The sequence below is a fragment of the Macaca mulatta genome, chromosome 5, assembly GCF_049350105.2.
Source record: "Macaca mulatta isolate MMU2019108-1 chromosome 5, T2T-MMU8v2.0, whole genome shotgun sequence".
NCBI lineage: Eukaryota > Metazoa > Chordata > Mammalia > Primates > Cercopithecidae > Macaca > Macaca mulatta.
In genome coordinates, this window is record NC_133410.1 from 173814958 (window position 1) to 173828832 (window position 13875).

Here is a 13875-nt window from a genome sequence, read left to right on the forward strand (position 1 = left end):
AATGAAATGAAGCAGTGCTGTTAGTAGTGACTTGAAAGGGACCGAGCCCATGCTGAGAACACAAGGTTCTCATGATTTTAGATGGCACACAGATAACCTCAGAGTGAAGAGATTCGGGGTTGGGTCGATGGAATAGAACTAAAGGAGAAGGATGTAGGAAGCAGGGGCGAGGGCCTCTTTACAGTCACTGTGTGCTTTACATTTTTCCTAGAGGCACATATACCCAAGAGAGATTTTGGCTTTTGGAGTGTGGCCTTCCCTCAGTATATACGCTATATGGAATTTAATCATTCTTCGATTCTTAGAAAATATCATTAATATTCAAAATATATAGCAAATTATAATTGCTTCATCTTTGATGTTTTGGAATATACTTCAGGATCATAGCGTGCCTTAGGGTTATTTTTAATCAATCTCAGGGTTAACACTAGTGCAGCACAAATAGATGGAAATTTCCATTACATGGTGACTGGGGGTTTATTGTATCAACGTAATTCTACTTCGTAGAAGAAGCAGCACTGTTCACCTGTTCCTTTGCTTTAGAGAGCTCAGAAAACAAGTTTCAAAGACATAAATTTATTCATTTGACCTTTTAGTTACAATGCCCAAGATATTTTTGTGACCTAAATAGCAAAGTAAGAACATTGCTAGGTGTTTCTCACATTTGTTACCACTAGTACAATTTATCCACTTCAGTAGAAAATAAGCCATGGGATTATGATACCTCCAGATTAAAGCACATTCTTCTTTTTCAGTGATATGTAAAACCACAGATCAGAATTATATTGGATATCGAAAGATTAGAATATTAAATCTGATCTCCTAAATCAGGGTTTTCCAAATTCTGATCACTTGTAATCATTTGTGTGCCAGCTTCAAGATTTTGCTATATTCTACAAGTGCTGATGCTATTACATTTTTAATGTTTTTCTCTACAGTGAGTCAATTTTTGCTTAAATAAGTTTACTTGAGAAGGAATGTTTATATTATTGTGTTATTGAAATAAATGGAAAATAACTTTAAGAAATATATTTCTAACTATGAACCTATATTCTTTTTGTTTGTTTGTTTGTTTGAGAAGAGTCTCACTGTGTTACCCAGGCTGGAGTGCAGTGGCGTGATCTTGGCTCACTGCAACCTCCGCCTCTCGGGTTCAAATGATTGTCCTTCCTCAGCCTCCCAAGTAGCTGGGATTACAGGTGTGCACCACCATGCCCAGCTAATTTTTGTATTTTTAGTAGAGATGGGATTTCACTATGTTTGCCAGGCTGGTCTTGAACTCCTACTCCTGACCTCAAATGATCTGCCCACCTTAGCCTCCCAAAGTGCTGGGATTACAGGTGTGAGCCACCAAGCCCTCCCTGAACCTATATTCTTGACTATTGATGCAAGACGTTTATCTGTACGTCATCTAAAATCATTATACACATTTGGTTAGTACTGCTGTCATAGCAGGCTTGGCCTGTCCCATACCAGGTGTATGACCTTTAGCAAGTTACCCAACTTCTTTTTTTTTTTTTTGAGACGGAGTCTCGCTCTGTCGCCCAGGCTGTAGTGCAGTGGCCGGATCTCAGCTCATTGCAAGCTCCGCCTCCCGAAGTTACCCAACTTCTACCCTCTGTATTCACTTGTGTACGATGGAGATAATGAGATATTATTGTCTGACAAGTACTTAGCACAGTGCCTGATGTAGTAATTACTCAGTAAATGGAAGCAACTGCAATAATGTATTGTTGAAGTGGTTGTTGCCTTTGTTATTATTCATGGAAAGGACAGTGTTGGAGATTTAGAAATTATACAAATACTTCCATTCTGCACCTAAATTTGGGGTCGAAGGTATTAGAACAGTAGACCAAAGAGTTGACCAATTTAATTATATCCCTAGCTTTCCATGACTCGCTGTATGACTTGGTCAAGCCGTTTAACCCCTCTAGGGTGTGGTTTCTTCATCACACAAATTAGGAGGTTTGATTTGATTTGATCTGAAGACATTCAGCTTGCAGGGTGCCAGCTGTTTGAGTGGTTTTGATCATGGGATGTGGTTCATCTGAAGTCAGAGCATTTTAAATTTTGTTTTAAGTGGCTATTTGACACACAAAATAAGCTAGGAGTTGATGTGGCCCCAGCTGTTTTCCTGTTTTCATTATGAGTGACTGATGGTCACGAGGCGTCATGTTAGCAAGCTGGGTCAATTAGTAATTGCTTTTGAAGCTGTATATAATTAATTACATAATTATGAGCTATTGAAGTTTAGTTCTAGTAAAACTACATCATAAAACCAAGGCAATTTCAAAAGATTTTCTGACAAAAGAAAAATATGAACAAACTTTTTGTACATTTGACTTACCTTTATTTTATGTGTAATATATATTTGTCAAGCATGTAACACTTTTCACAATAAAAATTATATGTGAATATAATCTAGCCACGCGGACCACTGTTGAAATAACTTTTATATTTCTATCTAGATGACTTGTTATGCCCCTTCCAGATAGGAGAATCTACAGTTTTATGAATTTCAATCTCCTAATAAGGTAGATCTGAACTTGGTAATGATTAAGTTCAAATCAATAAAGCCAAATAAAAATTTAAAAGCCTGCTATAAATATATACATATATATAAGTGTGGGTGTATATGTTAGTATAATATACCAACGACTATTTTTTTTTCACTCAGGAATATATTTTAGAAATTATCTCATTTATTTCCTCTTTTGTTTGAATGACTGCAATTGAATAGATGATTCCAATTGTTTAATCAATCTCCTTATGATGGACATTTGGGCTTTTTTCTAACTTCTGTTATCCACAATAATGCTGTAATGAATGTCTTACACGTGAGATTTTGTGCATATGTTAGCATATCTATAGGTTAAATTGCTGGGTCAGAGGACATGTGCATTGGTAATTTTGAATTTGAAATAAACAAATTATTCTTCATGGAGGTTGGACCTATGTGTGCTCCCACCAACAATGTGTAAGTGAGCCTATTTTCTGCCCAACCACTTTTTCCTCATCATTCTGTGTGACCAAACAATTTAAATATTACACTGTTTTCTCTAGGAAAATGCTAATTAGAGGGGCGATCATACTGTTTGTGCAGATTTCACAGAGATTGAATATTACACTGAAGACCACTTTCTAAACTATATGTAGAAATTTAATTTGCTGAATTAAATGGTTAAGCATCTTGGAACGCACTTTATATTGCTTTAGAGCGCAATTACACTGGCATGGAAAAACCTGCAATTTGAAAATTATCAACAAATTAAAGCCTTCTGTGGATATTCTCATAATGAAACCTACTATACATATCATGCAAAAAGTTTTGCTGTAACATTATTTATACTTTATTTTCTATTTTTATTTTTATTTTTTGAGACGGAATCTTGCTCTGTCACCCAGGCTGGAGTGCAGTAGTGTGATCTCGGCTACTGCAACCTTTGCCTCCAGGGTTCAAGTGATTGTCCTTCCTCAGCCTCCTGAGTAGCTGAGACTACAGGTGTGTGCTACCACACCCGGCTAATTTTTGTATTTTTAGTAGAGATGGGGTTTCACCATGTTGGCCAGGTGGTCTCAAACTCTTGACCTCAAGTGATTCACCTGCCTCGGCCTCCTAAAGTGCTGGGATTACAGCTGTGAGCCACCACGCCTGACCTATTTTTCTTAAACTCAGAAGGAAAAGGCCTTATGTCTAGATACTGTTTCTATTTTTTCTTGAGCCTTTAGGTTGACGAGTTAAAGCTTCTGTGCTTCCTTTAAGAAAGTCAGAAGTTTGTTACAGAGAGATGTGAATGATGTCTTTCTTTTCTATGTTTAGGACTTATTCCATAGATTTAGGAAAGTCATATAGTCATAAACCATTATTATTTTTCTGTCTTTGGGCTACAGTGTAACATATATGAAAGTCAGTTTCTGAAGGAACTTAGGGTTTTTTTTAACGCTAATGTGGTCTTTTCTAAAATTTACCATTGTTCGAATAGTTGAAGGTTTGTTTGTGGGGTTTCTTTGGCTTTTATGAAGGATCACCAGATATTCAATAACTTTTTTTTGAAGTTTTTCTCCTTAATTTGACTTTCAAATATGGTCCTTTATATAGCACTGTAATAATTCACTTACAAGGAAAAATATTTTTCTGTTATTGACTTATTTGAAAAGCATTTGTAGTGTTGGATATAGTATTTATAGTGAAGATAGTGGTTCAATCCCACAGAATAACCTGTAATTAATATAAAATTACTTGGGGTTATTCAAATAAAACGCAAATTAAAAAGTTATTAGATAATCACCTATTACATTTTCCTTGTTAGCACATATATTACATTCTAGAGAAACTGTCTGCTTATAGGTAGAGGCTGTTGTTGAATTTTAAATTGTTCTACCCCGTAAGGAAAGCAGTTGTTATGATACTCACACAGTGGAAAAACAGGCCTTCAGCAAAATGAGGCTTTGTTGTGATATGGATTACTCGGGCCACTCCTTCCCCACAAATCACTGAAACGCATGACTGCTTGAACTAGGAGAACAAAACCATTTTCATTGAATCACAGCACCCCCTAGCATCCTAATAATTTACAGGTTTGTTTTGTTGTTGTTGTTTTTGTGTGTGTGTGTGGTTTTTTTTTTTTTTTTTTTTTTTTTTTTGTGATGGAGTCTCACTCTGTCACCCAGGATGGAGTGCTGTGGGGTAATCACAGATTACTGCAGCCTCAACCTCTCAGGCTCCAGTGATCCTCCCACCTCAGCCTCCTGAGTAGCTGGCACTACAGGTACGTGCCACCACACCAGGCTAATTTTTGTATTTTTTGTAGAGATGAGGTCTTGCTATGTTGCCCAGCCTGGTCTCAAACTTCTGAACTCACGCGATCCTTCTGTCTTGGCCTCCCAAAGTGCTGGAATTACAGGTGTGAGTCACCATGCCCAGCCAAGAATTTGTGTTTTTAGAAGTCAAAGAAACATTTTTGTTTATGCTTATAAAACAAACCATGAATCTAATAAGATCTGATATCTCATATTCTTCTGACCAAGGAGAAGAGACCTTTGAAAGATTCCATGGAAATTATGGGGACTGTGAAGAGTCATCATTGTTTTTGAAAATAATTGTTACGTTTGTTTTCTATGGAATATAGGGGTATGAATGCAGATAATAAACTATGGCTGAACCTCTTGTGTCCTGTGTAGAAGTGGTCAGAGAGACAGTGTTTTTCCAGCCAAGTGCCTAAGAATATTAATGTGTGTGTTGCAGGTACTTCTCCCAGCAGCTGGTCTCTTACAGTTACAGGATGTGAAGAAGACTTGTTGTGAATTTTTGGAATCCCAGCTTCACCCTGTCAACTGCTTAGGAATCCGGGCTTTTGCTGATATGCATGCATGTACCGACCTTCTGAACAAGGCCAACACCTATGCAGGCAAGTGGAGTAGACCTCAGCTGAATTTGGGAGGAACTGGCTTGATTTTTGGTATGATTCCACAGTGGTCTCTGGAAAGTCATGTCATATTTCTGTGTGTGTGTATATGTGTATATATGTCTGTGTATATATATATATAACATTTTCTTTATCCACTCATTGGCTGATGGGCACTTAGGTTGATTCCATATCTTCGTAATTGTGAATTGTACTGTGATAAACATACACATCCAGGTGTCTTTTTGATATAATGATTTCTTTTCCTTTAGGTAGATACTCAGTAGTGAAATTACTGGATTGGATTTTAATTCTTTGAGGAATCTCCAAACTGTTTTCCATAGAGGTTATACGAATTTACATTCCTACCAGCAGCGTATAAGCATTCCCGTTTCACCACATCCACACCAACATCTATTGTTTTTTCACTTTTAATAATAGCTATTCTGGTTGGGGCAAGGTGGTATCTGGCTGAGGTTTTAATTTGCATTTTCCTGATGATTAGTGATGTTAAGCTTTTTTTTCCATGTTTGTTGACCATTTGTGTATCTTCTTTTAAGAAATATCTGTTCATGTCATTTGTCCACTTTTTGATGGGATTATTTGTTTTTTTCTTGCTGACTTGTTTGAGTTCCTTTTAGATTCTGGATATTAGTCCTTTGTCAGAGGTATAGTTTGCAAATATTTCCTCCCATTCTATAGGTTGTATGTTTACTCTGGTGATTATTTCTTTGGTCTTGTGGAAGTTTTTTTTTTTTTTTAATTAGGTCCCAGTTATTTATTTTTGTGTTTGTCACATTTGCATTTGGGGTCTTTGTCATAAATTTTTTTGGCCAGTGCCCAGAAGTTTTTCCTAAGTTTTCTTCTAGAATTTTCATGGTGTCAGGTCTCAGATTTAAGTCTTTAATCCATCTTGGGTTAATTTTTATATGTGGTGAGAGATAGGAATACAGTTTTATTCTTCTACATGTGGCTATCCAATTTTCCTAACACCATTTCTTGAATAGGATGTGCTTTCCCCAGTTTATTTATCTGTTTTTAATACTTTAGGTTCTATGGTACATGTGTACAACGTGCCGGTTTGTTACATAGGTATACATGTGCCATGTTGGTTTGCTGCACCCATCCACTGGTCATTTACATTAGATATTTCTCCTAATGCTATCCCTCCCCCAGCCTCCCATTGCCCCGACAGGCCCTGTTGTGTGACATTTCCCATTCTGTGTCTGTGTGTTCTCATTGTTCAACTCCCACCTATGAGTGAGAACATGTGGTGTTTGGTTTTCTGTCCTTGTGATAGTTTGCTGAGAATGATGGTTTACAGCTTCATCTATGTCCCTGCAAAGGACATGAACTCATCTTTTTTTAATAGCTGCCTAGTATTCCATGGTGTATATGTGCCACATTTTCTTAATCCAGTCTATCATTGATGGACATTGGGAGGTTCCAAGTTTTTGCTATTGTGAATAGTGCCGCAATAAACATACGTGTGCATGTGTCTTTATAGTAGCATGATTTATAATCCTTTGGGTATATACCCAGTAATGGGATGGCTGGGTCGAATGTTATTTCTAGTTTTAGATCCTTGAGGAATCGCCACACTGTCTTCCGCAATGGTTAAACTAATTTACACTCCCACGAACAGTGTAAAAGCATTCCTATTTCTCTACATCCTCTCCAGCATCTGTTATTTCCTGACTTTTTAATGATCGCCATTCTAACTGGCCTGAGATGCTATCTCATTGTGGTTTTTGATTTGCATTTCTCTGATGACCAGTGATGATGAGCATTTTTTATATGTCTGTTGGCTGCATAAATGTCTTCTTTTGAGAAGTGTCTGTTTATATCCTTTGTCCACTTTTTGATAGAGTTGTTTTTTTCTTGTAAATTTGTTTAAGTTCTTTGTAGATTCTGGGTATTAGCCCTTTATCAGATGGGTAGATTGCAAAAATTTTCTCTCGTCCTGTAGGTTGCCTGTTCGCTCTGATGATAGTTTCTTTTGCTGTGCACAAGCTCTTTAGTTTAATTAGATCCAATTTGTTAATTTTGGCTTTTGTTGCCATTGCTTTTGGTTTTAGTCATGACGTCTTTGCCCATGCCTATGTTCTGAATGGTATAGCCTAGGTTTACTTCTAGGGTTTTTATGGTATTAGGTCTTACATTTAAGTCTTTAGTTCATCTTGAGTTAATTTTTTTACGGAGTGTAAGGAAGGGATCCAGTTTCAGCTTTCCACATATGGCTAGCCAGTTTTCTCAGCACCATTTATTAAATAGAGAATCCTTTCCCCATTGCTTGTGTTTGTCAAAGATCAGATGGTGGTAGAGGTGTGTTGTTATTTCTGAGGCCTCTGTTCTGTTCCATTGGTCTATATCTCTGTTTTGGTACCAGTCCCATGCTGTTTTAGTTACTGTAGCCTTGTAGTATAGTTTGAAGTTAGGTAGTGTGATGCCTCCAGCTTTGTTCTTTTTGCTTAGGATTGTCTTGGCTATGTGGGCTCTTTTTTTGTTTCCATATGAAATTTAAAGTAGTGTTTTCCAATTCTGTGAAGAAAGTCAGTGGTAGCCTGATGGGGATAGCATTAAATCTATAAATTATCTTGGGCAGTATGGCCATTTTCACAATATTGACCTTCCTAATCATGAGCATGGAATGTTCTTCCATTTGTTTGTGTCCTCTTTTATTTTGTGAGCAGTGGTTTGTAGTTCTCCTTGAAGAGGTCCTTCATATCCCTTGTAAGTTGGATTCCTAGGTATTTTATTCTGTTTGTAGTAATTGTGAATGGGAGATCATTCTGATTTGCTCTCTGTTTGTCTATTATTGGTGTATAGGAATGCTTGTGATTTTCACACATTGATTTTGTATCCTGAGATTTTGCTGAAGTTGCTTATCAGCTTAAGGATATTTTGGGCTGAGACAATGGGGTTTCTAAATATATAATCATGTTATCTGGAAACAGACAATTTGACTTCCTCTCTTCCTAATCGAATACCCTTTATTTCTTTCTCTTGCCTGATTGCCGTAGCCAGAACTTCCAACACTATGTTGAATAGGAGTGGTGAGAGAGGGCATCCTTGTCCTGTGCTGGTTTTCAAAGGGAGTGCTTCCAGTTTTTGCCCATTCAGTATGATATTGGCTGTGGGTTTGTCATAAATAGCTCTTAGTATTTTGAGATATGGTCCATCAATACCTAGTTTATTCAGAGTTTTTAGCATGAAGGCTATTGAATTTTGTTGAAGTCCTTTTCTGCATGTATTGGGATAGTCATGTGGTTTTTGTCGTTGGTTCTGTTTATGTGATGGATTACGTTTATATGTTTGCATATATTGAACCAGCCTTGCATCCCAGGGATGAAGCCCACTTGATCGTGGTAGATAAGCTTTTTGATGTGCTGCTGGATTTGGTTTGTCAGTATTTTATTGAGGATTTTTCCATGGATGTTCGTCAGGGATATTGGCCTAAAATTCTCTTTTTTTGTTGTGTCTCTGCCAGGCTTTGGTATCAATATGATGCTGGCCTCATAAAATGAGTTAGGGAGGATTCCCTCTTTTTATATTGATTGGAATAGTTTCAGAAGGAATGGTACTATCTCCTCTTTGTACCTCTGTTAGAATTTGGCTACGAATCCATCTGGTCCTGGACATTTTTGGTTGGTAGGCTATTATCGCCTCAATTTCAGAACCTGTTATTGGTCTATTCAGAGATTCAACTTATTCTTGGTTTAGTCTTGGGAGGGTGTATGTGTCCAGTAATATATCCTTTTCTTCTAGATTTTCTAGTTTATTTGCATAGAGGCATTTATAGTATTCTCTCATGGTAGTTTGTATTGCTGTGGGATTGGTGGTGATATCCTCTTTATCATTTTTTATTGCGTCTATTTGATTCTTCTCTCTTTTCTTCTTTATTAGTCTTGCTAGCAGTCTATCAATTTTGTTGATCTTTTCAAAAAACCAGCTCCTGGATTCATTGATTTTTTTTTGAAGGGTTTTTTGTGTCTCTATCTCCTTCAGTTCTGCTCCGATCTTAGTTATTTCTTGCCTTCTGCTAGCTTTCGAATTTGTTTGCTCTTACTTCTCTAGTTCTTTTAATTGTGATGTCAGCGTGTCGATTTTAGATCTTTTCTACTTTCTCTTGTGGGCATTTAGTGCTATAAATTTCCCTCTACACACTGCTTTAAATGTGTCCCAGAGATTCTGGTACGTTCTGTCTTTGTTCTCAATGATTTCAAAGAATATCTTTATTTCTGCCTTCATTTTGTTATGTACCCAGTAGTCATTCAGGAGCAGGTTGTTCAGTTTCCATGTAGTTGTGTGGTTTTGAGTGAGTTTCTTAGTCCTGAGTTCTAATTTGATTTCACTGTGGTCTGAGAGAGAGTTTGTTGTGATTTCTGTTCTACATTTGCTGAGGAGTGCTTTACTTCCAATTTGTGGTCAATTTTAGAATAAGTACGATGTGGTGCTGAGAAGAATGTATATCCTGTTGATTTGGGGTGGAGAGTTCTGCAGATGTCTATTAGGTCTGCTTGGTCCAGAGCTGAATTCAAGTCCTGGATATCCTTGTCATTAATCTTCTGTCTCGTTGATCTGTCTAATATTGACAGTGGGGTGTTAAAGTCTCCCATTATTATTGTGTGGGAGTCTAAGTCTGTTTGTAGGTCTCTAAGGACTTGCTTTATGAATCTGGTTGCTCCTGTATTGGGTGCATATACATTTAGGATAGTTAGCTTTTCTTGTTGAATTGATCCCTTTACTATTATATAATGACCTTCTTTGTCTCTTTTGATCTTTGTTGGTTTAAAGTCTGTTTTATCAGAGACTAGGATTGCAACCCCTGCTTTTTTGTTTGTTTGTTTTCCAGTTGCTTGGTAGATCTTCCTCCATTCCTTTATTTTGAGCCTGCATGTGTCTTTGCATGTGAGATGGGTCTTGTCAGTACAGCACACCGATGAGTCTTGACTCTTTATCCAGTTTACCAGCCCGTGTCTCTTAACTAGGGCATTTAGCCCATTTACATTTAAGATTAATATTGTTATGTTTGAATTTGATCCTGTCATTATGATGTTAGCTGGTTATTTTGCCTGTTAATTGTTGCAGTTTCTTCATAGCATCAATGGTCCTTACAATTTGGCATGTTTTTGCAGTGCCTGGTACCAGTTGTTTCTTTCCATATGTAGTGCTTCCTTCAGGAGCTCTTGTAAGGCAGGCCTGGTGGTGACAAAATCTCTTGGCATTTGCTTGTCTGTAAAGGATTTTATTTCTCCTTCACTTATGAAGCTTAGTTTGGCTGGATATGAAATTCTGGGTTGAAAATCTTTTCTTTAAGAATGTCAAATATTGGCCCCACTCTCTTCTGGCTTGTAGGGTTTCTGCCGAGAGATCTGCTGTTAGTCTGATGTTCTCTCTGGCTGCCCTTAACATTTTTTCCTTCATTTCAGCCTTGGTGAATCTGACAATTATATGTCTTGGGGTTGCTCTTCTCAAGGAATGTATCTGTGGTGTTTCTCTGTATTTCCTGAATTTGAATGTTGGCCTGCCTTGCTAGATTAGGGAAGTTCTCCTGGATAATATCCTGAAGAGTGTTTTCTAACTTGGTTCCATTCTCCCCATCACTTTCCAGTACACCAATCAAACGTATATTTGGTCTTTTCACATAGTCCCTTATTTCTTGGAGGCTTTGTTTATTTCTTTTCACTCTTTTTTCTCTAATCTTGTCTTCTCATTTTATTTCATTAATTTGATCTTCAATCACTGATATCCTTTCTTCCACTTGATCGAATCGGCTGTTGAAGCTTGTGCATGCGTCACGAAGTTCTCTTGCTGTGGTTTTCAGCTCCATCAGGTCATTTAAGGTCTTCTCTATACTGTTTATTCTAGTTAGCCATTCGTCTAACCTTTTTTCAAGGTTTTTAGCTTTCTTGTGATGGGTTAGAACATGCTCCTTTAGCTCAGAGAAGTTTCTTATTACCGACCTTCTGAAGCCTACTTCTGTCAATTTGGCAAACTTATTCTCTGTCCAGTTTTGTTCCCTTGCTGGTGAGGAGCTGCATTCCTTTAAAGGAGAAGAGATGCTCTGGTTTTTGGAATTTTCAGCTTTTCCTCTCTGGTTTCTCCCCATCTTTGTGGTTTTAACTACCTTTTGTCTTTGATGTTGGTGACCTGCAGAGAGGGTTTTGGTGTGGATGTCCTTTTTGTTGATGTTGATGGCATTCCTTCCTGTTTGTTAGTTTTCCTTCTAACATTCAGGACCCTCAGCTGCAGGTCTGTTTGAGTTTGCTGGAGGTCCACTTCAGACCCTGTTTGCCTGAGTATCACCAGCAGAGGCTGCAGAATAGCAGATATTGCTGCCTGATCCTTTCTCTGGAAGCTTCGTCCCAGAGGGGCAGCCCTTTGTTTGAGGTGTCTGTCAGCCCCTACTGGGAGGTATCTCCCAGTCAGGCTACATGGGGTCAGGGACCCGCTTGAGGAGGCAGTCTGTCCATTCTCGGAGCTCAAACGCCATGCTGAGAGAACCACTGCTGTCTTCAGAGATGTCAAACAGGAACGTTTAAGTCTGCAGAAACTGTCTGCTGCCATTTGTTCTCCCCAGTTTATGTTTTTGTATGCTTTGTTGAAGATTGGTTGTTTGTAAATATTTACTTTATTTCTGGGTTCTCTATTCTGTTCCATTGATCCATATATCTACTTTATGCTAGTACCATGCTGTTTTGGTTATGATACCCATATATTAATATAATTTGAAGTCAGGTAATGTGATGCCTCTAGATTTGTTCTTTTTGCTTAGGATTACATTGGCTATTTGGGCCTTTTTAAAAAAATTCTGTATGCATTTTAGGATTTTTTTTTCTAATTCTGTGAAGAGTGATGGTGTTTTGATAGGAATTGCATTGACTGTAGATTTCTTTGGACAGTATGGTCATTTTCATGTTACTGATTCTTCTAATCTGTGAACATGGGATGTATTTCCATTTGTTTGTGTCATCTATGATTTCTTTAAGCAGTGTTTTGTAGTTCTCCTTGTAGAGTTCTTCACCTCCTTAGTTAAACATATTCCTAAGTATTTTATTTTATTTTGTAGCTATTGTAAAAGGGATTGAGTTCTTGATTTGATTCTCAGCTTGGTCATGTTGGTGTGTAGCAGTGCTACTGATTTATGTACAATGATTTTGTAACCTGAGGCTTTACTGAATTCATTTATCAAAGCTAGGTGCCTTTTGGAGGAGTCTTTAGGGCTTTCTAGGTATAAGATCATATCATTAGCAAACAGAGATAGTTTGATTTTCTCTTTTCTAATTCGGATGCCCTTTATTTCTTTCTTTTGCTTGATTGCTCTGTCTAGGACTTATGGAAGTTGCTAATTTGTTTTTAAACCATATTTCTGGAAGATAATTCGGGTAGAAGTTACAGTCCACCAACTGCCTGCAAGACTCTTCTTTGCATCTATGAGACTCAATAGGAATAGTTCCTATGGAAGCTTCTGTGTTCACTGCTCCTTTAATAGGCTCTAGAAACTGTAACTTCCCCCAGCCTTCAAATGCAAGAGCCCTTTGTCTAAACTCTGCTTCAGTGTGCTTACTCTGATGAGTAAGAAAGCTTTTGGTACATAGATCTGGGTAAGGGAGAATACACGTGCGTATATATATGTGTGCCTCTGCCTGCACAGAGCATTGGACAGTAGTAGTCCTAGAATCCCTATTTCATTTACCAAATAAATAACGGTTCAAAGTGGTTAGTTGAAAAAACAAAAACACAGTGCTTCACTAAAGTACAGTAGGTCCAATAAATTTAGACTTTGTTGATTTCTATTGGGTGGCCTGATGGCCTAACTGCCCTTTAGAAAATTATTTCAGTGAAAAAATGTGATCTGAGTTCGAGGAAGCCGATTTACAGATGAGCTTTTAGAACACAACCCTTCTGTAAGTTGGGGAATGCCTGTAGTGTTTGACAATATTCATGCAGCCCTTTTGAATAGGATGAAGCATTTCATGAAAAATCAAAGACAAATATGAATTTATTGGTGTATTCCAATGCAACCAATTCTGTTCAACTAAGTAGGAAATATTACTTCTAAATTCAGATTCCATTAACTGCTAGACTTAATGCACCTGTTATAGGTGACTTCTATTAGGAAAACCAAGAAAACTTTCATATTTTTAGATATTTTTTGCTGCATGAAACAATCACTGTTTAACATTTTATCTTTCCTGGGCTGCCAGTTGTCTCTGTAGTGCTTGATAAATGTTACTGACTGCTAATGAGGAGAGGAGGGTCAGTGCCTGGGGAGAGAATGAATAAAGTAGGATTAATGTACAGGATATCCAAACATAATTCATATGATATACTAGAACTCTTAATTTTGCCCGTATTAGAAGCAACTCATTCACTGTGTTTTTAGGAGATCATTAGATTTTTAAAAATCTTTCTCTTATTTAAAATCTTAAATTTATTCTAGTATATTACAAAATATAAACAATTT

At 37.4% G+C, this 13875-nt stretch overlaps 1 protein-coding gene across 2 annotated transcripts in view; it reads left to right on the plus strand.

The window, feature by feature from the left end:
- Positions 1 to 13875, plus strand: part of KLHL2 (kelch like family member 2) — a 113087-nt gene that overhangs the window by 50517 nt on the left and 48695 nt on the right. For both annotated transcript variants that reach the window (XM_001100501.5, XM_015139450.3), the window contains one exon: positions 5246 to 5408. In XM_001100501.5, coding sequence (XP_001100501.1) covers positions 5246 to 5408 — 163 coding nt within the window. The remainder of the gene's footprint in view (positions 1 to 5245; positions 5409 to 13875) is intronic.